Below are 26,594 nucleotides of genomic sequence, written 5' to 3'. Positions count from 1 at the left end.
TTCTGTTGCTCATTTAAATTAATTACTCCTTCCAAAATCAACTTATCGTCCCATCAGCCCTAATAATAGATAAGGCATCCTGCCCTTAACATTTGAAAGCACCAGCTCTACCTATGTAAACCTTCTGTCAGGTATCTTACCTTAACTAAAGTCATACAGGCTCTACGTCTTAGCTTAAGCAGGTCTTAGCTTAAGGTCAGCTGTCCCTGTTCAGGGAAGAAAGCTACCATTCTTGTCCTTTGCATTGGAGCTGATGCTGTTGAAGGTATAAAATCAGCAATTAAAGCTGAAAATTCAAGCATCTACATCTTGGTGATGCTCAGAACAACTGTTGGTGTCAGCCTATCCAACTTTAACTTGCAGTGGCCAAGTGTCAAAATCATATTTGTTCCAGCTTTGGTTGCCAAAGCAGCGTGGCAGGACTGAGTGCAAGCCTGTAATGCTCAGCAGATACAAGTGGATTTTGCTACTGGTTGTGTTCAGCTATTGGTAACAAGTGCTACAGCAAGAATTTAAAACTACGTGAATTTTGGAGTACACTTAAATCTTTCGTTATTGAAGTGCAATGAGTTGAAGCAGTTCCCAACTGACAGAATCATGCAAGTAGTGGAAGGGGTCAGAAGGTTAGCTGATAGTAGTCCAACCAGTCAGGCATTAGGAATGGCAACCACATATGCACTGTATCTTAATTTGTCTTTTGGAATCATGACAAACAGAACTGCAGTCAACAGCAGCATTGCTGTTTCTTAAAAGAAAATGCTTTTTTAAAACTATCTTGATGAGGAAGTTCAAAAGAAGAATTTGCAATTGTTTAGATTATGGTCTGGTCTCTGCTTAAATTTAGTTCTGTGCAAAAACTGTCCTGGTTTGCAGTGGTAGAGTTGTGTCAAGCTGACATACAGCTTTTCAGAAGTTAGCTGTTACATTCCTGTACCAGGAATCTCCAAGTGGCTTAAATACAGTGGTATGATCTTTACTAAACGATCACCTCCACTCACGATCCTTTCAATTACTGGGGTTCTTGCACTGGCTATACCATGTCTCTGGAGCAAGGATCAAACAAATGCACGAGAGCTCAGTGTTTGAGTGCTTCACTGTGACTTGAGAAATGCAAAGAAGAGGAGGCATTTTTGGTTTATTCAAATTACAAATAAAAAAATGTAACACCAGAATTTAGGAAAAATCAATAATCCCCTTTGAAAAGTGAATAATCCCCTCTGTCAAATGTGCTGAGTATAAAGTCTGCAGTGCAAATTTATAAAATAGAACACAGCTTGGATGTGTGCTTAATCCCACTGTAAGAATGGATTGCTTTCCTCAAGTCTTGTTCTGTGGGATCTGGGTGGGACATGATAGGAACAGATTCAAGTGCCCTTTTCTTCTGTACTCTATGCAGCACAATCCTGTAGACCCCTGTTATTGAGCTGCGTGCATCTCTTCCCCGGTTATTTTGAATGTGCTGCTCTGTGATTCCCAGATCTTCCAGGATATTTTTCACTTCAATTTCTTCTTCTTTGAGTGTACTGATGTCTGATAAATACTTAGGATCCAGTTTAAATGTCTGTAAAGGTTTGGGAAACTGTATGCCTTGCATCCATTCGCTGTTCATAATCAGTTTGACAGAGTATCGCTTGGTTGGTATGGGCTGAAGGACTCCTTTTATCAGTTTCTGGCAATTTTCTGAGAGGCAAGGAGGCAAAGTGTATGTCCCTTCAAGAATGCACTTCTTCAGTTTGCCTACAGTATCTGCCCGAAATGGCATGCTACCCGTCATCATGAAGTATAGTAGGATTCCTAGTGCCCAGATGTCCACATAGATGCCTATATAGTTTTCATCTCGGAAGAGTTCAGGAGCAGCATAAGGAGGAGAGCCACAGAAAGTTTTTAAAGTTTCATCTCTTTTACTTATTGTGCTGAATCCAAAGTCTCCCACCTTAACACAGGTGTTACTGGCGTAGAAGACGTTTTCTGCTTTCAGGTCCCGGTGAATTATGTTATTGTCATGCTGTAGGACAAGAGGAGAAGTTGGTATTGGTTTGTTCACTGGGAAGTTCTCAATGGCTACCCCTAATTGATTAGCTACCCCACAGGAGAAGGGGAGTTATCTTGGGCAAAGTCAGAAACTAGTATTGCAACAAAACTGAAAAAGTATTAAACAAATATAACCTAATTCTCTAATGATACAAACCCAATTCAGTAGGGGGAAAAGAAGGATGCTGGGATTTTTTTAAGAACAGCAGTCCCAAACTATAGTAAGTATTTTTGTGAAGCAAATTTGTGAGGGCAGAATGGCTAATCCTACAAGACTAGATAGATACCTTCATGTGCAAAATCAGTATTTTTTCAGGGTTCACGACACTTGGTTTTGCAGTTACTACACGTAACAGCTTGTGGAAATAAGTGCTTATTTAGTTCACTGAGTGAACATAATCACAGATAGAGTAAGAAAGTTACTACAATTGTGTTGTGTGATCTAATTCCTATGAGCAACTGGTGGTGGCAGGAGAAAAGGACCACAGACTTGGGCTTCGTGGTATTTCATGTTGCAGGATACCAAGTTTAGTGGTGTCTTCTAGTTTTAAAAAGCTAAAATAAATACATTCACTGTAACTTCTACTTTTTTTCCCTTGGAAATAGTAGTAGCTAAGGCCTCAAACTGAATTTGTTCTGCTTAGTCACAACATACGCATCCTGATTAGGTAAGGGTTTAGCGTCATTTTTGAACTAACAAGAAGGAATGGATGTGTTTGAGCACACTCTGCCCTACCCTCTGGAGTAACAAGGTGCAGTATCTGGAGGCAATAAGGAAACCATTTGACATCCTCTTTCAACTGACGTCAATAACAGGCAGGGATCCTCTGTTCTTGTTGTGGACTGGCAGCAGTCAGATGGGATTTATACAGTCTGGATTTGATGTCTTACCAAAAGTAAAATGTTGTGCAGAAGTCTGTGTGTACAAGTGAAGAGGTTGGCCAGCTCAGTAATCTGGGTTTAATTCTAGGAAATAGGTGTGATGTAATTTTGAAATGTAAATTAAGTTCCTGTAGCTGCAGGGTATCTGTCCTGTGGAAAAAGTGTTGGAGCTAATCCATCACTTACAGGGCATACAATCATTTTGTCAAAATATATAAAAAATGCATACTGTTTATGTAAGAGAGGAGCAGTGAGTGACCTGGGAACACCCTTGCTTCTGACCTCACCAGAGGCTATTATGTGGCAAGAGAACATGAGCCGCCGGAGGGCACTCTGAGCCAACTTTAACGAATACTACTTGTCAAAGTTGTAGAACAGTCCTCCGTGTTTTCATGCTGTTGTTTGAAGTACCTGTAGTTACTATGCAAGGTTCAGAGGACATGGTATTGAAGTAGTTAATTGCTCCTTTCTGCCTTTACAAGGTGCTTTGGGCTCTACACAAATGGCATCATCCCAGATACAAGTACTGAAGACCAGGCAAGGGGGAAGGGACTTGCTGGGTGTTAACCTCACGCTAAAGTGAGGACCAGGAATGGCCTGTCTTTATGTGACAGACTCCCATGTTCATTAATAAGCAAGCTGGATTTTTGCAAACCTAACAAGCCTCTCTGGAACACTTCGTTCTAGCAGAAGAGTGACTAATCCCATGTTTTGAAATAAGTGGAGGGAAAAAATGAAGCTTTGTTCACTGGCGCCCAGGCACCTTAAAGCAGACAGAACACTGTTGCAAAAGGGATGATTTGAACACCCACTAGGTGTTCCCACTTCAGTCTCCTCCCAAAAGCTATTAACAGAGAGGCAGTAACTGGAGGTAGATGTGCAAGCTCTCTGGTATTCTCTTCTCCAGCTGTTTTGCTTTTCAGAAATGTGGGCCTGAAACTTGCGTAACAGTAAATCTACTAGTTGAAATCCAAAAGATATACCCACAAAATCTGCTAAGACTAGTGAGGGGCAACATGCCTGTGTAAGAGCAACTTACCATGTGCTTCACAGCAGACACAATCTGGGAGAAGATTATTTTACACTCCGTTTCTAGCAGCTTTCCTTCTGTACTGATTTTAGTGAAGAGCTCCCCACCTGCTGCATACTCCATCACCAGGTGCAGTTTTGAGAGTGTCTCCACCACTTCATACAGCCTGATGATATTTGGGTGGTGCAGCTTCTCCATGCTGGATATCTCATGAGACAGCAAACGCTGAGTCTTCCGGTCTAGCTTTGTCTTGTCTAAAATCTTAATTGCAACTTTCTCTGAAAAGGAAGATATTTTTCCATTATACCATAATTATACCTATTAGTGCAATAGGTACAAATGGTGATGCTTTTTACGACAATGCTTGGTTGTTTCACACCAGACAGACAAACTTGGGGGGAATTTAGAGGCCTGGCTATAACCCTGAAGGTTTATAATGGAGAGATTTTGAAGCAGATGCAACTTACAGAACTCTTCCCTAACTACTTCTCTCATCTCCCTCCAGATTCTCGGTTAGCAAAATCAGTGTTGTTGAGGTTTGTCTTTGTCAGGATAGCTGTACCAGTTTCTCCAATGTGTTCATGTATTAATAGTTCTTGGTACTGTTCAGAATACAGGAAAAGTACGTTTTTATGTCTGTATGACACAGTGGGCCATGAATCCACATCATACACAAGATTTTATTCTGAGGAAGGGAGAAAACAGTGAAGCAGAGTACGCTGCAGGGATCCTGTAGGACAGCAAACCTAGCTGACATATGCTGTTCTGGTAATGCAAAGCTGCTGTTAAGTCCTAGATGTTTTCTGTAGTATATCTACAGTGAAGGCAAGAGCCACAAAACACAGATATACATCTGCAGCTGCACCACATCATCAGGGTAGCTCAGAGCAGGATGAAGAGGTCAATCACAATTGCCCTTATGCTTCTGTATTAGTTTGTAGGTTATGGCCTTTGTCTTTGCTGTTCTGAATACAGCTGGTATTTGAAGGATTAGTCTGGTTAAAACAGGTTTACAGTGGCTTTGTATAATTTGTCAGGACAGCGAAATTAAACTGGATCACAGCAATAAAAACAACTATTTATTCCTGGAAATAAATATCTTAGTCAACCAATCACAGATTTCTTAACAATGAATCACTTTTAACCAATCTTTCAGAAAAAAACTTCACCCTGCTTTCTAGCACATGGGAGTAAATTAGAAAAAAAAAAAGGGTATTGTTCAATTTTTACTGTAACAGGAGAGTGATAAGGGTATTATATTTGTACATGTGTTCTGGTATAAAAGTACTCAAGACGTTTTTACTTAATGACATAAAGTTTGTAACTCAAGTTCAGTATTTCAACATATCTAAAGGAAGTGTTAAGGATACTTATGCATATATCTTACAGATCAAGAAAAGCCCATGTTTGGTACATTTACATTTTTTAGTACCATACATGCATCAATTGATTTCTCTACTGAAGTGCAGCAAGTACTTGAAGCAAATATGATTCTTGTGGAAGGTACTGAATTACCCTTGATGTGCCTGTTTTCAGGAGTCTGTGCTAAGTACAGGGCAGTTTCCCCATGCTGCTTCTCTCTGACCTGTTTCATGCTTTCTAAGGAGCTCCTTGGGTAGGCAGGTACCTGCTCCTGTGTGGCGAATTGGGAAGAAATGCAGCTACTGACACTCATCCTGGCAGTGCTCTGACTGCTGACCTAGCAGTGACAGACTAAAATCCTTGTCATGTTCCTAGCATACTGATCTCTTAAACCACAAGGAATGAACATCAGCTTGCAGTAGGCTACTCAGCTAAATGGTTAGATACTACAGGCAGAACAATTCTCCCAATCTTAACCATTCAATTTCATCATTACATCTTGATTTATAAAAGTTGGGGTCATTAGGGCTTTAAAAAAGAAATCTTCTCCCCTTTCCTTTTGCTGGAAACTACTATTCCTCCTTGTCAGTTTTCCTGCAACGTTTTAAAAAGAAACAGGGGGAAAAAGAAGAATGTTTACAACTGAAGGCCTGATCCTGTTCAAACACCACCATAAATCAGGACCAAGCTCCTTTAAGTCTACATAATTGCAGTTGCAAATGCATGACATTCGAAGAAACCCAGCCCACCCAGAGGGTAAGAAACCTGACACCTTCCTTTTCTTTTGTAAACTAGTCCTCTCTGCTTCCAAAAAATTATTTGTTTGCAAATCCTCTATTACCCTTGCTTGGCAGCAGTGCTAAACAGAAGGGCATTTTTAGCAGGCAGCTTATTTACCAAAAAACTGAGTTGAAAGATGTTTGATTGACTATATACAGTGTATGCTGAGGTTTGAAAAGTGCTGGCTGAAATCTTAGTAAGAGAAATTAGGAAAAGGTTGAGAAATAATTTCAGGAGGAAGTGGTATTCACTGTGATGGCAAAAAAGAAACAAAATACAAACAAAACCAGGTTAAAATTGCTTAAAAAAAAAAAAAGGAAAACTAGGTGCCTGGAAATCTGTGCTTTTGCAATTCATGTTTCACATTACACTGACTTTTTATTAGCTGTACATTTTGGATGCTCTTAATTGCATCTATTCAGGTGTGCTCTCACACTACTTTTGTCAGTTGGAAAGCATGTAAAATAAAGGTTACACAGAGCTTAGGAATGTAATGGTCCTTAGCAAGAAGTTTCACAGGTTTCTGGAAAAAATCTCTGCCAAAATTCTGGTTGATATAGTGGATAATGCTCCTGAATATCACAATACACATAGAATCATAAAATCAGAAAGTACCTCTAAAATCATCACATCCAACTGTTAACCCAGCACTGCCAAATTCACCACTAAACCATGTCCCCAAGTGCCACAACTACATGTCTTTTAAATATCCCCAGGGATGGTGACTCCCCACTTCACTGGGGAAAATGTGAGGAAATTTTTCCTAATGTCCGATCTAAACCTTTCCTGGCACAACTTGAGGCCGTTTCCTCTTGTCTTATTGCTTATTACCTGGGAGAAGAGAATGACCCTCACTTGGCTACAATCTCCTTTCAGGTATTTGTAGAGAACAAGGTCTCCCCTGAGCCTCCTTTTCTCCATACTAAGCACCCCCAGCTCCCTCAGCCACTCCTCATCAGACTTGTGCTCCAGACCTGTCACCAGCTCTGTTGCCCTTCTCTGGACTCACTCCAGTCCCTCAATGTCCTTCTTGCAGTGAGGGGCCCAGAACTGGACACAGGATTTGTGGTGTGGCCTCACCAGGGCCCAGTACAGGGGGACAGTCACTGCCCTGGTCCTGCTGGCCACACTACTGCGAATCCAAGCCAGGATGCCTTTGGTCTTCTTGGCCACCTGGACACACTGCTGGCTCATGCTCAGCCACTGTCAATCAGCACCTCCAGATCATTTTCCACTGAGCCACCTTCCAGACACTCTTCCCCCAGCCTCTAGAGCTGCCTTAGGTTGTTGTGACCCAAGTGCAGGACCTGGTACTTGGCCTTGATCTTCATACCATTGGCCTCAACCCATCGATCCAGCCTGTCCAGATCCCTCTGCAAAGCCTTCCTGCCCTCCAGCAGATCAACACTCCCAGCCAATTTGCTGTCATCTACAAACTGATTGAGTGTGCCCTCAATCCCCTTGTCCAGATCACTGATTACGATGTTAATCAGGGCTGGTCCCAACACTGAGCCCTGGGGAACTCCACTAGTGATGGCCTCAGCTGGATGTAACTCCATTCACCACCACTCTCTGGGCCCAGCCATCCAGCCAGTTTTTTACCCAGTGAGGAGCACACCTGTCCAAGCCACATCACTGCACCAAAGATTTTTCTGTATTCTCTAAACAGCCAAGACAGCCCTTATGAGAGAAACAAGGTATGTCATCCAGTAAGATCCTGAAGTTTTTTCCTCTCTCTCTCTCTCAATCATGTGTCCTGCTGTGACAGACCACAAGGACAATAGAAAAGCACACACAGTGTAATTGTTACAAAGGCTCGTGGTAGTAAAAGCCAAAACTGTTTCTCTGATATAGGGTGACATGTATGGAGAGAGACCATACCTAACACTATGGTAGCAACTGAGGAGCTGAACAGCCCTGACACATATGCCACCCCCTACCACAGAGATCCAAACAGCATTAATAACGAAGCCTTTGTATTTATATAATCAGCAAAAACAAAGACTAGTACTCATTAACATTGTGCAGGAACATCATCACCAATACAATGATGTGCATCTACTGCAAAAAACAGAATCCTCTTTGTGGGAGTGGGGAGTGGGTATGGATGCATGCCTGTGTGCACGTCCCTGTTCTTCTGTCTATGTACTGTATTTTATGAGCACAGATAAGCTCACAGGCAGAGAGGGGTCAGGAAATGCTTATCTTTTATTCTTCCTTCCTCATGACAGTTGCAAATTTAGTATCAAGAAATCAACTCTTTGCCCAGTGAACATTTTAACCAAAAAAAACTACAAACAAGCAAAAAAAAAAAATAATTGGAGAGATTTCTGATGAAAAAAGAAACTTTTCAAGAAAAAGGAAGAGTTTTGCTTTTGGTATTTAGTTTGTCCAAGCTTATTGTATTCACCAAGTTCAAATTTTTTCAATCAATTCTATTCAAATGCTAAAGCAACCTGGTTTTTAAATAAGTTCAGCAAGTAAAGGGTTCATCCAGATCAAATTTCTAACTGCCTTTCATTAGCATTCCTGCTGCTCCAGATACAGGAGCAGAATTTCTTCCAGCAGTAAGTACAAGACAGTTACCTCTGGAAGAAAAAAAGAATCACAGAAGAGGAAACAACTTGCCATGGGCCAAGTAGAACTGAGTTGCTTTTCTTAAACAAGCAAAATCAAAAACTCCACACCCAGTTAAAGCGACCCTTGGTCAGAGGCAGGCTTAAAAGTGAAAAATTAACCATTAGTTCCCCACTTAGATTCCCAGTGCAACAACTCTTGCACACAAGTTCTCACCCTCTGAAGTCTGGGCTGAAAGAGGCAGTCAGAGAAAATAATGGGAGATAATACAGGTTTTGGGGCATATCTTGTTCTCTCACCTACAAGAGGATGGAAGGAAGGACAGTCAATCAGATTGAAAAAGCAAGCTCTGGTATTGCCAAAGTGGTGTTTGTGTTGAATTGTCAAGTATTTTTCTCGGCTTAAATACAGAAAAGCACCCTATCTATGAAGGACTAGAAGGGTTAGGTAACTGCAGTGGACATTTCAGTCACAGGTATAACTAAGAACTTGTCATCAACTGTCCTATTTCTTCTTCTGCCTCTGTCTGACAATAATAGAAATTGTTCTTGTTTTCCATCAGGGTGACTAGTTTTCTCTGCATCTTTGTACACTTACTATTGCGGCATTTTTCTCAATCTGATTCTCCTTCCAGAGCTTGTTTCCTTGCACCTGCTCAGCCCACACCTATAGCCCCACTCCAGCTGTCTGTAATGAGTCTGTAAAGCGGGCATAACAGTTGTCACCAAAATTACTGTGACCAAATAAAATCTTGGTCCATAGTAGTACTACTTGTTATGAAACAGAGGAAGCCTTGCTACGTCTGGCTGCAGGCAGGAGCATGCCCAGCCACACTGCCATGGGCATTCACCACCTGTAGCCCTGCAGCCCATGAGCTGGGGCAGGGAAGAGGACAGATTGGCAGGACAAGTTGTAGGAGGGGAGGCACAACACATGCTTTAAAGTGTGGAGTGTTTGAACCATGGGATGAGATATGTTAACACCATGGAGTGCAGTGATGAACTTTTCTTGTAATGGTTGCTATCTAGAGAAAATTTTTCCAACCTTGACCATTTTTCTGTTACACTGCCCACAGATTCACTTAGCAACATTAAAAAGACACATACGAACTATATATGTATTTAAGGTTCAGGCAACACCTTTCTTCCCATAGAAGGCCGTTTGTAAGGGCACTCAACGTGCAATGGTGCCTACCTTTAGTTAGGGAATGAATTCCAAGCTTCACTTGTGAGAAATTCCCACTTCCTATTTCTCCTCTGACTCGATAGAAGGCAATTCTCTTTCCCAGGGTTAATTCTTTCACCACTTTTTCATTGTGAGACATATCCTGCATTAGTTTCTCAAATGGGGTCAGCCTGTGTTGCCTGTTCACTTCATCTCCTCCATAGCACTCCGGGTGCCCATCATCTTCTCCACTATCCTCATGATTCCACCTGGAACAGCGGTGTTTTCCATGACCTCCTTCATTCACATATCCTGTTGTCATAGTCTACAGGGTAATCACTTCCCCATTAACCAGATGTCGCAATAGCAAGCTTAAATGAAGTAATTCTGAATGAATATGCAATCCTGCACATAATAGAAACTGTGACAAATGTAGCAAAAAAAAAGCTGTTTACGGAAAGTCCAAGGATTAGTTTGAAAATTACTCAAAAAACATATCTGCCCAATCTGCATATTGCATGTCCTGTTCAAAATCAGAGATAAACTGGAAGCCGTATACATCAATTTTTCACTCACAGAGTGAGTACGTCGGGATCTTCAGCTACAAGGTGAAAGAGGCTTTGCAATTAAAACTGCAAAATTTGTGCAAGAAAGCGGCAAGGTGCTCAGTGTCTACACAGTACATTTGACACATGGAAAATATTTGACACAAATATTCAGGCTTTAGCTTGATGCTTTGAAAAACAACTTGATAGATAAAGGTCAAACAGAAAGCTGATTAACTGCTCCTAATAAATTCAGATACCTCCAGTTAATTTTGAATAGCTGACCTTAAGAGCGGAGTTCTACTTGATTCTGGTACCAGTCCAAGAGCTGGCTGTAGGGTTTGCCTTTGATTCATTCTTCAGCTGTGAGCTTGTCACTGTGCCTTGGAAATGTCACTGTGTGTTGAAGCCTTGCTGTAGAAAGTTCGTTGCTCCTCTGTTTCCTTCCCATGGTGGGTTTAATGAAGCACCTAATTCTAGAAGATGACAGGAAAGGCAAAAGCAATGCTGCGCCTTAGTATCCCTGCAGTCACATGGCAGGACAATAAAGGATTAAGTAACTGCAATGTCACGTTAACTCTCCTTTATTTAGATGAGCTTTCTTTAACGCCTTGAGCCTTCTCAAAATTTTGCCAGACATCTCGTGTTCCTAAGCAGACAGATGAAGAAAGTAATTAAAACCTTTACATAACAGCCACATGCTTCACTAAATGACAGCCTCCTGCATACCATTTCACCAGTTTAACTCTGGCAGCACAGACGTGGAAGTCCTTACTCTAAATACACAAGCATCACTTACCTTTAAAGCAGCACACCACTATTTTCTTCTTTACCTTTCTTCTTTAACCTTGGAAAACAGGAGTTGATCAGCAACTGCTAATCATGCAGCCTGAGGGTGATGAGCTGGGCCTGAAAGCTCTTAAGAGTGCAGAGCTCACCTCCCCTGCTCTCAGCCTGCAGCACATCCGACTGATGAACACAGGAGACACCTCACTGCCAGGACAGATTCGCCAGACTGAGGAGGAGTGAATTAGACCAGTAACTCAATGCCTGGGGCTTAGGTAGACAGTCAGCTAAGGTGCTGCACTAGCAGAGGGCACGTGACATTGCCAGGTGGAGCTGCCCTCCACACCCCCTCCCGCATCTCCTGTGTGAGCAAGACAAAGAGAGGTCAGAGGTACCACCTCAGGTGTCTGTCACTCTCTCTGCCACTTCTCTGAACCAGGAATGCCTCTTATATTCTGTTTGTTCTCCCTTTGGGGAAAGGATGATTTCTTGCAGGATTGCCTGAATTCTGACCCATAGTTGTTTTCTGCTTTAACTTGTTTCACATCACAGTTGTAAAAATATTTTAGGCAATAAAAAACTCTTTATATGAAACTCAACTGTATTTCACAGTTTTTGTGGTGGACAGCACTCTAGCAGAGCAGGGCTTTTGAAAACCACTCATCTGCTCTATACTGCCACAGCAATGCAGATATTAGAGAGGCAGAACTCTGATCCCATTCTGCTCTGTGAGCTTGAGGATAACCACAGCTGCACAGGCTATCCATACAAAAGCCTGGAAAATTCCATGAGCAATGTCGGAAGTCCCATGTACAAACAACAAGCTATTATTTAAATAAGTGTCTTTGGATGGGCGGTGACATCCGTGTCACCTTACCAAAGAACAGCTGTAACTTATGGCTCTGAGCACTCCAGAATGGCAGGTATGGGCAATCCTGCTTTGCAAAAGGAAAAACACAGAACTACTAATGGTGGGGAAAAGCCTACCAAACAAAAAAAAACCACAGGAGGGTCTGGATAGCTCAGTCTTATGAATGCCAGCCTATTCAGCATCAAGTCAAAGTCACCCAGCTGAAGACTATCTTCTGCAAAAATTATAAGGGCCCTTGCAGTTACCTGGCTGTGCAGAAAAGGCTGACTGTGTAAGAAGGATTTCCTTCAAACAGACTTGTACAGACAAGTCCCTCCTGAATACATTTGGTTAAGGCAGAGAAGGCAGCTAGCCCATTCCATGAGAATCACGGGGACCAACACACCACATGGGAATGCCAGAACCTTGTGGGGATAGAGGAGTCAAGAGAAAGGCAAAACTGCCTTGAGCCATCAGCACATGGCTGAATTCTTCCTGAATTTGCTCCTGCGGAAATTTCTCCTGGGGCTCAACATGCTCTTTTTTAGAGCACAGCCTACCATTAATCTGCCTTTCAGGCCTGCCACTTAATTGTCAATCCTGTAACCTCCTGGCATCTGGCCAATGGGTGAGGTGTTCCCTGTCTTTTGAGATGAGCTATTTCAGTATTCCTGCTGTTACAAGAATATATGCCATCTATTTATGGCCTACATTCTTTCCTGTATTCTAAACCAGTAAAATCTATCCTGATATCACACAAAAGGGCACTGGCTGTAAAAGAAATTCTAAGAGAGAAGGGAAAACAAGGAAATCAGAAGCGATCCAAATACAATGAAGGACAATAATTTAATTTTTTTTTTGCCAGTCTGGCTGATTGGTGACCTTAAAAACCTCAGAACTTATCTGCCCAAATAATAACTTTAAAAAACAAAATAAACAATCAAAAGAAAACAAAACCAAAACCAAACCAAACCAAACCAAACCCACTACAAAAAGCAAAATAAGAGAGTGAACAAATGTATCAATCCTATAAGACTTGTGCCAGCACAACACTGCTGTTGTTTAACCTTGTTTTTCAAACTGACATTCTAGTACTATTTTAACTGCTAAATACCCTCAGGCTTCAGCTGCAGGCTCAGTTTAAACCCTGCATCACAACTCAAATCCTCAGAGTAACAGAGTTTTTATGAGGATGCCACTGGATACTGCAACACATTCACCAGAGTTCCCTTTTCAAGCCCTCTGCTGTCTAGCCCGAGGAGATGAAGATTTTGAAGGTATTTCCCTAGGGTAGGGGATTAGCTTAATTTGTGTAAATTCCTTTGAAGAACAGCATGTCTCCTGCTTAGTACATTATATGCACCATGAGCCAATTCCAGAACCAAATTGAATTTAAAGTAGCAGGGATTTTTTTTAATGTCATTTGCAGGAAAAATATTGTCCCCTTTTTTTAATCGTAGCTTTGAAAGTACAGTTTTTGCAAGCAAATACTAACAATCTAGTATACTCCTGTGTATAGAAGACCTATCTTTTATAAAAGACAGAATAGTTCACCTGTACCACAGACCACACATAACACAAAAGCTCTGCTGTGCAGCCAGACACCACAGGGAAAATAATAGCTCCACTTTTCTGCTTTTGCTACAGTAATATTGAGTGCACAGCTGTTGTGGCCAAAGGAATTCAACATTTTTTCAAGGTTTGCCCTGAGCACATTTTTTGATTTAAGAAGCACTCTCAGTCTTACCTCTGTGAATGCCAGAAAACAGAGTACCTATATAAAACACAACCCAGAGCTTCATAGGAGTTGTTAAAAAAAACCCAAACAACTTTTCAAAACACAAAATATAGCACAGTTACAGGCTGAATGCAGACCTGCATATTCCCAGATCAAGTGGGAGGAAATACTAACAGCAGAGAACCTCCAGAAACAATTTGCTCTCTCTGCCCAGGGCCACATGCCACCCATTTCTGTACATCCCAGAATTACTGCAGTTAGTTGGTATAGCACTCAGTTTGCCCTTGGCCTTACCCATCTAAGAGAAGGTGACTCTAATCAAACCTATATCCTGAGGACCTGGCTGCCACCGTCCAAGCTCGCTCGGCCCTGGCAGATGAACCTTAGGATTAAAGGGTGGGCTCAGTTCAGCGCACACTGCATCTCACCTAAAAAATCCATTGCGCAGGCTTGAAGGCCCTACCCACTTTTGCAAAGCCCTGTAGCGACATCTTCTACAAATGCAGTGGTATTGGCCTTTTTAGCCACCAGAGCGCTTGTGACAAACGTGGGTAGAGACCTTTCCCAAATCTTCGTTCGTGAAGCCCAGCCATGACTCAGTTTGCCAGTTATTGTTTGACAAAAACCAGACATGATGAACATTATTCTTATCAACTTCCTGCTGTGCCTGGGAACACTTTGATAGCAGCCACAGTGATGCCCCTGGGCTGGCAGGTGACCAAGGCATCACTGCTGTTCCTGTGCTGCTGTGCTGGACAAGCTGGAACTCCTGTGGGAACTCAAGCTGAAGGGACTGTGACCTGCAGATGAATCCATGTGGGAGCAGGTGCATCTCAAAGCATCTGTGGCTGTAGTTATGATTGTGCCACAGCTAGTATGCCTCTGAAGGGATTATGGTGCATTTCAAAGCCACTGTGGCTGTGGATAAGTCTCTCCCACAGCAGGTATATGTATCTCTGAGGAGACTGGCTCAGAGATAAAGCTCCACTCCAAGCAGGTACAATCCTGTGATCTGTGAGTAAGTCCATGCTGGAGCAGGGGCAAGGGGAGAACTTCACTGCAATGTTAAACCATGACATCTTAAGGATCTTCCAACCTAAATGATTCTATTATTCTCAGTCTTATAAATATTCTTGCCTAAGACATGGCATTGTTTTTCCACATACAGAGTACTAACATATGCAGCAGCCCTGGCTGAAACAGAACACAAACACCTTCAGTGGTTTCTATGTGAAACTGTACTGACTCCTTCACCACAACAGAATATCTGCTGTACACACTGCTATCAAACCAAGAAAACAACAATTCTGATGTAAAAAGGAAAAAACAGCCACAAAACCACCCCTCCACATTAGAACACACTAACTCTTGCCCACAACTTAATTCTACAGTTGTAACTCAGAGGAGAAAACAATGGACTTTGAAACCTATTTAGAAGTTCAATAAGCCTGAGCCCTGCATACTGAAGCAGGATACATGTGGATGCTTGCTCAAGTGTCTCCCCTTAACTGCACCAGAAAGACTGAAAACCCTTATCTTTTGGGTTGATCCCACACTCGTTCTGGAATGGACCTCTAAAGACAAACACAGTAATTTCACTGATGGAACCTGATCTCTCAAGGATTTTACCTGATCAGCCTATTCCCAGAGCTGCTGACGGGATACAGGCAGGAGCGTGGAAAGCACAACTTGGCACAGGTCACCGTAGACGAAAACTATAAATCCAAGCAAGTTCCCATGTTCATTTAGTCCAACTTCCTTCTTGCCAAAACCAGAGATAAGAGATAGAGGAAAATCACTGGTGTGCCCTAATCTGTAACCCAGCCTTAAGAGATCTTTCCATGATCTTTAGGCAGTGACTGGCTGTGTCTAGGGAGCGTTCCAGCTTGACTCACAAGACCCACCAGGGACTGACAGGCAGTTCATGCCACACTGATATCAGGGTGCAGCACAGACTCACCTTTCCACCTCCCCAGGGGTTATCTGCTGACTGGCTGGTATAAGCTCTTGGATGAGAGATGAAGGAAGGATGCACAGAGCCCTCAGCACTCAGAGCTCACGTTACCCTACCAACACTGGCTGGGTGCAGCCCACCTGGTGGAGCCTCACATCAAATCCACAGTCTGTAGAGTGCTTAGGGTATATGGAAAAGAAAATCAATGTATAACAATCAATGCAACACAAACAATACTAAGCTAATACATTAATATTTGTGAAGTAGAAACTAAAATGAAGGGGAAAAAAATCCCTTTCATCCTTTCACAGCTAGAAAGAGAATTAAAATTAATTACTCTGTCTTTGAATTGTGCAGAAAATTGCATTAAAAGCAAAGACAAAAAAAGAATTTATTAGCAGAGCCCATTGATTTCCCAGGTCTTTGAAATACATGGGAGGGAATAATTTGAAGTCTTTTGAAATTAAATTTACCCTTTCAAAACTTTAACCAGGCCAGTCTATTTTATTTCCTTTCCTGAGGTATAATGCATATTGGTCAATTTGCCTTGAAACTGTTCTTCTAGGATAAAATCAGTTTCCATTAAACATGTATTCAAAGTCAACAGAGATGCCTTTTAAATAACAGAAAAAACTCACATCTAATTCAGTTATTTCACTAAAAATGATTTTGACATATAAGTTTTCCATGAAAATAAAACAAATCCTCTGGAAAAAGCAAAGTGTAGTACAAGAAGTAAGAAACAGGCAATACTTTGAGTCCCACTGAAATCACAGAAGAAATCAATCTTTACTCATATCAAGAAAATAATTGTATATTTAGGCAGATAAGCACTGCTAAGTAGGTGGCCTGCAATAAAATCACCCTACCATTATTTGCAAGGAAGAGAAATTTAAAATGTATTTCCATACAAGGAAAACAGAAAATGTTCTGGTTTGGATTGCCTATCATAGTTTTGTTTCACTACTCCTCACTTACTAGATTGGCCCTAGCAAATAGAAACAACATTACCTCTTACAATGTAATCAAGTTTATTACTCTATATGCACTCCTCAAAAGTACTGAGAACTAAAAGGTTAAGTACTTATAAGGTGATTTTTCAATGTATCTGGGCAGAAGAAAAGCAGTTGATATTATTCTTCAGGGAGTAATTTGAAAAGACATAACAGATATCTTGCCCACTAAAGATTCCTTTCCCACTGGATTGAGAACAGGAGTGAAATTAGGACGGGTATTTTTGAAACTGGGATTTAGAGAAAAAGTGTAATGTCAGCAAGAAATATTCAAGACAGCCCACTGCAAATTCAACTTCTCTCAGCTTAATCTGCTGTGATGCATAGTAAGGATCCTAAGTGAGGGATATTAACCCAAAGAAGATAGAACACAACTCTAGATTTTACTCTTCTTTTGTGACTTTGGCTTCAGTATTGCTGCTAAATGCTTCACATGCAATCCTAGGCTCTTTTATAAGCCTTTTTTTTCCCTCCCCCTTAAACTTGTCTGGTTTTGGAGCACTGAAAAATTCATAATATTGTCTCTCAAACCAAATGCTCAAATACATCAATGTGTGCTGAGGAGGCTGTACCCCAACAGGTTCAGGCAACTGCTTTGTTCTGCTGCAAGGATCAGCAAAGAAGCCAGGGTTTGAAGGCAGGGAAAGCTGCCAGTGATTGGGGGCAGGCACAGACCAAGACCCTTCTGGCTGGGAAGGTGCAAAAGAGGAACACTACAGAGGGCCAAGCAGTACAGGTCTCACTACTGATTCACTGAAAGGCAGAATCATGCAAAAAAATCTGCTACATCTCAAATCCCAATCTCAAATCCATCCTACTTTTCATCACATTTGAACAGCAAAACCTTTCCTGACTTGAGTGAATATTAATGTTAATACATTTGGCTAGTATTTAATTTCATTAGCTAATCTCATTGGCACTTGTTCAGTATGTGTCCTTGAACTCAGACTATTATTTTTGTTATTATTATTATTATTGTCAAAATGAAGGTAAACAGTGTTCCATTAGAAAGAACAGTGCAAATCTGAGTATCCAGCAGCATTAGGAAACCCATCAGTGTTCTTTCCACTTTACTTTTTCTAATTAAATCCACTGGAAAGGGAACTGTTTTTCCAAAGATTTTTGGAACAGCTAAATATATATCATATGGCATGAACTGCCATACGAAAGATCATAACACCACACAGAAGACCACAAAACATATCAAAAGCTAAGACAGCTGATATTTTGTTAAAATGTTAATGAGTAACACATTCAATGTTCAAGTTTAGGGACCAGATTTTGTCAAATTTGAAAAATGGAAATTAAGAGTAAGTCCACGGCATTACATGTAACTCTATTCTTACATATAACTCTATGGTATTACACAGATACAAATTACATTCCATGATTTCAGGAAGTATAGGTTCACTATGGAAGCAAAAAGCAAATATACACTGAAGTACAGCATAAGCAAATTTTAGAACATGTTTAAACCGCAATCTTCCCTGCAAGGATCCACTCCCCCGGTGCAGTTCCATTACAGCCATCATTCACACAATACGATCTGAAAGCCCACGTTTATTTAAAAGTCTACAGGTAAGATACTCCAGTTCCTCACCTTCCCTCTATTTTTTCCTTGAAGAAATCTGCAGGAGAATTTCATATGAGAATCCAGAAATGCATCTGAGACTAGAGACATGCAGAAGAGTTTATAAGCTATTCCTATTAGACTAAAGTTCTGAAATAGCAACCTATTTTTAAACAGACGACAATGTAATGCTGCTAGTGGTTCATTCACTGACTAATCTATCCTGGATTTGCTTAATGCTCTACTCCTTCCCAGCAACCTTGTATCAGCTCAAGAAGGAGCAGCTGCCTGAGGGAAGCAAAATTCAATATAAGGGAAAAAACTCTAGTTTCATTTTATTTTGTAAAATGGGGGAAAAAAACAATAGGAAAACAATCAGAGGAACTAGTTCATAATTAGTGTTTAGGAAAAAAAGAGAAAGGAAAGAGAAAAAAATGGAAAGAGTAAAAAATTTGTAAGAGTCTGTACTACTTTAATGGTGATAATTGCTAGAGCACATTTTTTTTTCCATTTACCATTATAATTAAACTATAAAACCTCTTGGATGGGAGTTTTTTCAAGACTGCAACTGCTGTTTAAGTGGTATGCACATGAAATTATATTACCAGCAGGAAAGGATGCTGAGAAAAAAATATGACTTTAAAACCACAATGATGCTTTGGTGTACTACTAAAGGCAACACACAGTGTCACTGGTGGATCATGTGACGTCATTTAAAAACATAAAGTCATAAGACCTGCTAAGGTTTCTAGGACAGTGTGGTAGTTTGGGCTAGGCCTTCCTTGGTGACCAGTTTGTAACCAAGGAAGGGTCCAGATCTACCCAGTATTCCCTACGATTTTTACATAAACCAGACTATAAGAAGAAAGGAGGAGAGGCCTTCGCTCTCTTTCCTTCCGGCGGCTCGGAGGTGCAGGTTCCCTGGTGTTGAGTCTGCCAGGTTGGGGAGCGAGGCCTGGTAAGGCCTTGTCGACCTTGGGAGGCGGAGGTTGCCGGCGATCATCCCGGAGCGACTCTCGGTTGTCCCAAGGAGAGTGGTGGGATATTTCTTTGCTAACTCTTTAGTTCCTAGATCTCGGGCTACTGATTGGGATATATATACACACATATATATTTTATTTTGGTTTTGTTCCCTTTCCCTTCCCCCTTCCCCTTCACTTGTGAAATTGTATATATTTTAAATTGTATATATTTCAATTGTAACATAAGTGTAAATATATTTATATATATCACTTTAGCTGTCTCTCTCTCGTTTTGGGTTTTCTTAGTTGGTTGTTTTTCTCTCTCTTCTCCCTGAGGTTTGGGGGGGGGGGGAGACTTCAGGTGGTAAGGTTTGGAGACTTGGCAGGGAGCCAGCTTCAAACCATATCAGACAGCTTTTGCAAATAGAGGAAAATGGAAACAAGAGATACAGAGGAAGGGCCTGTTCAGCTTTTCCAACTACACAGGCTAACACCATGAGGCCAGAAAGATAAAATAAGACACGAAATGCTTAATGTTGCCCTGAAATCTGAACAAAGTGCAGCTGGCAATCCAGAAGCTTACATTCTCTCAGGACAAACTCTGACTTGTCAGGTGCTGGGCAGGACATCAGTCTGGGCACAGTCAGAGCCTCTGGAAGTAAAAGGCCAAGTTCTCACCCCTTCTCAAGAAGAGTACCCTTCCACATCCCTGATTGTTAAAAAAATGCATTATGAAGAACTGCAGAGTCAAAACCAAAACCTTTTACTCTTCACAGCCATTTACAAATGACATTACATTGTTTTAGCACTACAGAGCGATAGCAGAAATCAGGTCTGGAAATGAAGACATTTGCAGTATTTGCAGTAACAGCTTTATTTTCAGGTAAGAGGGGACATTTGACTTATTTGCTCTCTTACACCCTCTATCTAGCAAACAAGTTCCATTAAGAGCCTGAAGCCTGTCAGAAAGCAGTCTCACGATCAGCTCCTGAAGAAGTGTATTTGAAGAAATTCTCCATCAAGCATCTCAGAGTAGACATGACACTGCCTTTAATCTTGCCTGGTGATGTACCACGTGTGAACAGTCAACACTGCCTTGAACTATAACTGCCTGCTCTGCTGGCACTAAGCTTTTCAGCCTCTAACACAATGATTAAGAGCTTCTTCTGGTTCCTTCAAAGGTCTCTGACTCAACCTTGATGGACAATATTTACTCTCCTGTCTCTCCATGGCAGCAGCATTTCTCAGTGCCACAGCACCAGTTGAGAGAGAAAAAGAAAGAAAATGCATGTCTCTTGCATCCTCTTCATATAATTAGTACTTAACCCAGCTAATCACACCACTTAATCTGGTGACACCATGCAGAGCTCAACAGGACTGGAAAGAGATTATTCTCATAACCTCTAAACCACAGGGCTGGCATCATTTGGTTTACTGGATGAAAGAACTTCATACATTTCTGTATCTCATTTTAAACCTGGGGTATACCCCAACCACTCGAAAGGCAAGGATGGAGTTATTTATGGCAGTGATCATGTACTCAAAAAACAGAGAACCATTAATTTGAAAGCCTGTTCCCATCTCAAAGCCAGCATCAAGCTGATATCCTGTATCCCCTGCACTCTCCAGATAGAACTCCACAATTTTTCACAGACATGATATGGAACTGAACATATACACCACTTGTGTGCAAAGTTAAATCAAATTCTCCTTGCTATGCTCTATTCTTGTTCATTAAAATGAAATGAGATGAGCACATAGACTAACATATTGTTCACTTTAGGCAATGCCACAACTTCTGCGTACTTCCCCTGATGAGGATACTCCTAATATTCCTTTAACGTGTTTTACATATTTTTCCCCTGTACGACAGCCCTAATTCCACATTTCCATTTTACATCCTTCTGATCCCACACTCAATTATATCTTACAATGTACCTATCACATAGACACGTATGTAAGCAGACAGCCACCACAGACTCACATGTGCCATATCCAAGGAAAACCTGCCAGAGAACTGGGGGTTACCGCAATTCCTCTTCCCACATTGGCTCTGACTACCACCAAAGCACCCACTGCTGTTATCACTGGCTTCTCCCTCCCAACAGGCTGCCAGCGGTGGTTCCTCACTTGCCTGAAGAGAGCAAAGCATGGAGTGGAGGTCAATGGAAACAGCTTCTCCCATTCACCCCTAGATATTGCAAGTCAACAGGTGCAGCAATTTCCAGTTAAATGTCACTGTCACTGTGGGCAGCCCAGTGCAATACAGCACATTCAAAATCATTTAGTATATTCATCCAGCCACATAAAGGCTTTTATCATTAAGAAGTTCTCAGATCAGACTGGACAGAGGAAAAATAACCAAGAAGAAAACAAGGATACTGCCAAGACAGGCTCTTCTCCGAAGGAAACAATTTCTGAAACAACACATCTGTACAGGAAGCTACATTCTTATGGTGAGTTACTGATGTGTTGGCTCCACTTTTCAGTTTCATTGATACCAGTGTCTTTTCCCTATGAATAGCCCAAGATTCGATGTCCCGAATCAGTATCTTTTTTAGTAAAGGTCCTGTATGGCCCCATATGTTGGTTATGTGGAGCTGATAAAGGCAATTTAGTTTAAGAACGCGAAGTTATTCCACATCCGGAATAAAACAACTTCCATATGTTTTTAAACAAAACAAACCCAACAAAACCCATGTCAAAAGAGCTACCACAAAATAACTTCATGACTGGAACACCTACTCAGATTTTGGTGGTGTATTTGAATCCCTGTCCTAAGCCCTGAAGAAGGGTTTCAGATGCAGTCTTTCCATGTGCAGAAGAACACTATCACTGCTCAACTATCCTACAGGCATGCCTTAGAAAACCCATAAGTGCCTTTAAAGTAAATTTCTAAAAGGTTAGACAGAAGACAATTCACTGATTGTGATGCAGACCCATGCAGCAATTTACACACAAAATTTATGCATGAAACTATCACCCCCTCATGTGAAGAAAAGTTAAAAAATATTTTCTCAACATCAGGCTTTATGGGCATAGCTCTGTGTGAGACACCCAAATAATGTGATGTTTAGCAAGAATTAAGCCTCAGTCACAATGATTTTGTTCTGCTAAGTACAGAATTTTTGGCAACACCAATCTCTATTCCTATATATTCAATATAATTTGCTTAATGACTAAATATTCATGTCATGGGCTGGGCTAGTTTCCAGGTATTTCTTAACTTCAATCTTTGATTTTTCTACCAAACATGTTCTCAGGCGGTGTACCAGGGTGAATTTATGCTGATACTTTTGGTCTGTGTTTGGCCCTGCCACCTGCGAAAGCTTTGCTCTTTCCCTGCCAAGTTATGGGAGAACAAGCACCGATAAACGGGAAAGTTGTCCTTGAAGAGAGCTTCTTGTATAAACTGCTTTAATTGGTATTCTGTGATTGGCTAGTTGTCCTCCAAGGTCACTTGAAGGAGAAATTGAGGAGGAGGAGGATGAAGGACGCCCCCAGACTCATTTGGAAAAGACCCCCCCGAGTACAGTACGCAGGCGCAGGGAAAGCCACGCGTGCGCAGAAAAGATGCACTTACATAACCGGGAGGTGCGACTGAGGGCCTCTGGCTGGGCGGTGCTGGCCACACCTGGGAGGTTGTGTTCACTCAATTAATTGTATAAAAAGCAGATAGTGCTTTCTTGGGGGGAGCTAACTTCACACCAAGGACAACGTTGCCTTTTGGCAGGGACGCCTGCCAGTTTGTGAACTTACTGACTCTCCAAGGATGCAGCTTATGCTAGGTCGGTAAGATAACTTTATGGGCAACAGCTGGGTAACTGGAGAGGTCGTGCTGGGGGGTTATTACTCTCCTCCTTCCTCCCTTTTGGGTTTGTTCGTTTTGTTGGCCACCTCTTGGTAATAAATATTGGTTTTTGTTAAGCTTTTAACGGTGTCATGGTTTTAAGTTTCAGTATGGTTTTGAACCGTCCCTAATATAGGCAGTCATTGAATCCAGGGTCATCAGAGACCAGCAAAGAGGATGATATAATCCGCATCTGGGAAAAAGGCCAAACCCAGCTCTTACTGATGCTCCTATGCTTTGATTCTGAAGGGAAACCTGCATCTCATTTTTCTCTACTTAGTAAGATATCAGCTGTTTCAAGTGATATCAAGAAACCAAAAGGGGTTTGGGACAGAAAAAAGCACAAGGGATTAAAAAACCCCAAAGCAAAACCCTAAGGAAGAATAAGCAAGAGGGCACTGAAATAAAATCTTTACAAATTTTTATTCATTATTTATGAAAAAAGTTGTCAATCTTAATTGCAACTGAACTGCTGTCAAGAGAAATCTCTGCCAAATGGAGCTGATTACACTTCAAATTAAAATAAAAATTTGTCATCGATATGCTGTAGAAGCTGACACTTTGCATTAGTATTATTTCTGAAAAGCTAACATCCCTGGCTAAACATCCCTGGAAAACTCAAATCCCTATGCACCTCTGGCATGCTGCTTGATAGCTCAAACAGCCTTGTGCACTGCTGAGAGTAAGTAAAGAAAGACTTCCCTTTAAATGCCAATGAAAATGTGCCACTGGAAATTAAAAACTGATTACTCATCTTAAATGTTATATTTACTGAAGCTGGTAAGTGATCAGCTCTCCTTCAGTGCAATAATGCCATGCTTGGCCAGAGAAGTGGAACTTTATTTATTATTTATTATTTATTGAAAGAGACTCTTCAACTTGAGTTCTGCAAAACCAAATGAAGATTCTGTGGAATCCGTAACCAATGAAAAAACCCCCCAAACTTACACTGCTCTGTCATGCATAAAAATGAAACCAAAACCGAGAAGCACTGGTAGATTATCCTTCTATAATTATTAGCGTACTTTCATGCTGCCCCTCTCAGCCCACAATTAATTCATGGTGGCCTGGCAGGGCAGAGAAGACAACTGCCAGTGCAATCAACTCCCGCAGGACTAAGAAAAGCTGATTCTTTCAAGTGTGCTCTAAGGAAAACCGCATTATCTGTGGGCCTGCTGTGCAGGACAGGGCTGACATTTTACACAAACACAGCCCCTAGAAGAGGCCATGTGAACTGAGCCTGGTTACCTTGACTTCATGAAACCTTTTACAAACACTGAAGTTCACAAGTACATTTCAGCAAATTACACGAAAAGCTATGGAAGTAATAATTGCAAATAATAATGGAAATAATATAGAAATAATAATTGCAAAATAAAAAAATATACTAATTATAAAATAATGAAAGAAGGTTCAAGACATACCAGGAGTAGTTGTCTTGAATTGTTCAATGCCAGATGAGTTTTCAAGCACACCCTAACTGCCTTGCAGGGAATATTCATGTTTCTTAACTTCCTTTCAGATTAAATACCTCCTTATTTTGCAACAAGAGCTTTAAAGGTCATGATAGCATCAGCACGCATTGCTACACAGTGTAATAACCAGGTTCTCTTAATGAGGGACTATTGAGTCCTTAAACTTCTGATATAATTTCTAAAACATAAATGACATCGTAATTCAGACTGAGAAAAATTACGTTAATTATAAACACCTGAAGAATACGGGACGTGGGACACTGAGCCAAGTTGTACACTGCTATTACAGCAGCAAATTGCTCCATGGCTTAACACCATGTCTTTCCTAGAAAACTGGAGGCGTACTGGCTGGACTCCGGGTGCTATTTTCAGAGAAGTGAACAGACAGCATTTAAACCAGCTGTTATCTATCTGTTCAGTATTGATGATCTAATTTGGAAATGGGATTAAACTGCACGCACAGATTAATACACTGCTGTGCAGCTGCATGGATTTGTGACTGTCATGACAACCAGCAGAAAATGTATCCCAATAATCCTCTACGAACAGATCTGTCTCCATGCAGTATTAAGAAGATTTATCACTAGCACAGACATACTTACAATTATTTCATTGCAGATACCGAGAGTGGTATAATCTCTAACCCTCTCTGCATCTTAAAATACCAATTCACAACCAGAAGAGAGGCTCATCGTATGAATGAATGCTGAAAGTAATGAAAATCCTTGGAAGCTGTTGGAAATGTATAATTTCTGAGAAAATATTAGTGTTTTCCAAGTAATTTTTCATGGTTCTGAGTGTGCAAATTTGTATTTATTTTATAAGCATAACAAAGTCAGTATTATCCCTATACTTCCCACATTAGGCACAGCCTCATATTTCAAGTAAGATTTCTATTTTGGAGTTATCTTTCTTCCTAACTTGTTTTCCTTGCAATAAGAAGAGTCTTTGGTTTTATGCTTCAGGAGAGAAAGTTAGAAAGCGGGACAGTGTTTCCAGTTACATTACTGCCTGCTTGCAGAATTATTTAGTCTGTGTAACCATAAAAAATACAGAAAGTTAAAAAGGGGAAAATAAAAGTCATTTATGTACTTTACAGGAAGACTCAGAGGCTGAGCTAAATAATATTTGCCAAGTGTCCCAAAAGAGAGTTGTCTATACATGAAGGACTACTTTCTTCCCAAATACAAGGAAGAGCCATGCTGGAGATTTTTCTAGTGTTAGCCAAGAATTTCAAAGGTTGAATTTATTTCCCACCTCACAGTAAAAATCAGGAAAAGAAGCAAGCACGCCTCACTTCCAGGGCTTCGGAATAACACTACAGGCTACAACTGGCCATGAAAAAGTTGTGTGGTATTTGCAGCTGTAAGCAGTTAATCCTTCTAAGAGCACCTTTTGGACATGTATCTTACAACCACTTCAGTTACAAGTGCTTCCCCAAGCAAAGCTCTACAGCTGCCATGATGCTGTGTCTGCTTGGGTCAGTGCTGTGTATCTCGTGGAACAGGAACTTGCAGTGGCTCCACTCCATGGAGCATCTCATTTCCTCAGAGGTGAAATCCAGAAAATCCTGCTATGAAGTTCAACCTACAGGAACCAAAGAAAAATCCTTTTTAGCAAAGGGCTAATAGATCAGTTTATTGCAATGTGGAGGTAGTATGAACAACCAAATATTTTCCAGTGCCACTTAATTGCCTTCAAAATTGCCTAGTAATATCAGAATGTATTATAATGAATTATTTGCATTTGCAATAGTGCAAATCCTGTTTACAAAATCACTATTTTCATCTGATAAAGCTATGGACTCCATAACTGGAAAATATTTTTTAAAATACCCCAGAAGGTGCGATTTAAAAAACAACAACTTGGAAATATTCCAAACAAGCAATTGTTAAATATAGAAATATCAGCATATTCAGGCATCTTTATTTTGCAGTTCCCAAACAGACCTACTATCTATCTATCTATCTATCTATCTATCTATGAAGTCCTCGTGTCTCGTTGTGAGATAAGATACTATTTAGA

At 40.9% G+C, this 26,594-nt stretch overlaps 1 protein-coding gene across 10 annotated transcripts in view; it reads right to left on the bottom strand.

Annotated features, from left to right (window-relative positions):
* Window positions 1-238: 238 nt before the first annotated feature.
* The window catches only part of NIM1K (NIM1 serine/threonine protein kinase), a 28,199-nt gene continuing 1,843 nt past the window's right edge, over window positions 239-26,594 (bottom strand). For 4 of the 10 annotated variants that reach the window (XM_032675154.1, XM_032675156.1, XM_032675157.1 and 1 more), the window contains 4 exons: window positions 25,172-26,156; window positions 9,857-11,020; window positions 3,953-4,221; window positions 239-2,005 (listed from right to left, as the gene is read on the bottom strand). In XM_032675154.1, coding sequence (XP_032531045.1) covers window positions 1,256-2,005; window positions 3,953-4,221; window positions 9,857-10,148 — 1,311 coding nt within the window. In that variant the 5' untranslated portion in view covers window positions 10,149-11,020; window positions 25,172-26,156 and the 3' untranslated portion in view covers window positions 239-1,255. The other 6 variants (XM_032675159.1, XM_032675162.1, XM_032675163.1 and 3 more) reach the window with 6 other exon arrangements.

The sequence above is a fragment of the Chiroxiphia lanceolata genome, chromosome Z (genome assembly GCF_009829145.1).
Source record: "Chiroxiphia lanceolata isolate bChiLan1 chromosome Z, bChiLan1.pri, whole genome shotgun sequence".
NCBI lineage: Eukaryota > Metazoa > Chordata > Aves > Passeriformes > Pipridae > Chiroxiphia > Chiroxiphia lanceolata.
The sequence above is the reverse complement of the archived record's forward strand: the minus strand, read 5'-3'. Positions and strand labels throughout refer to the sequence as shown.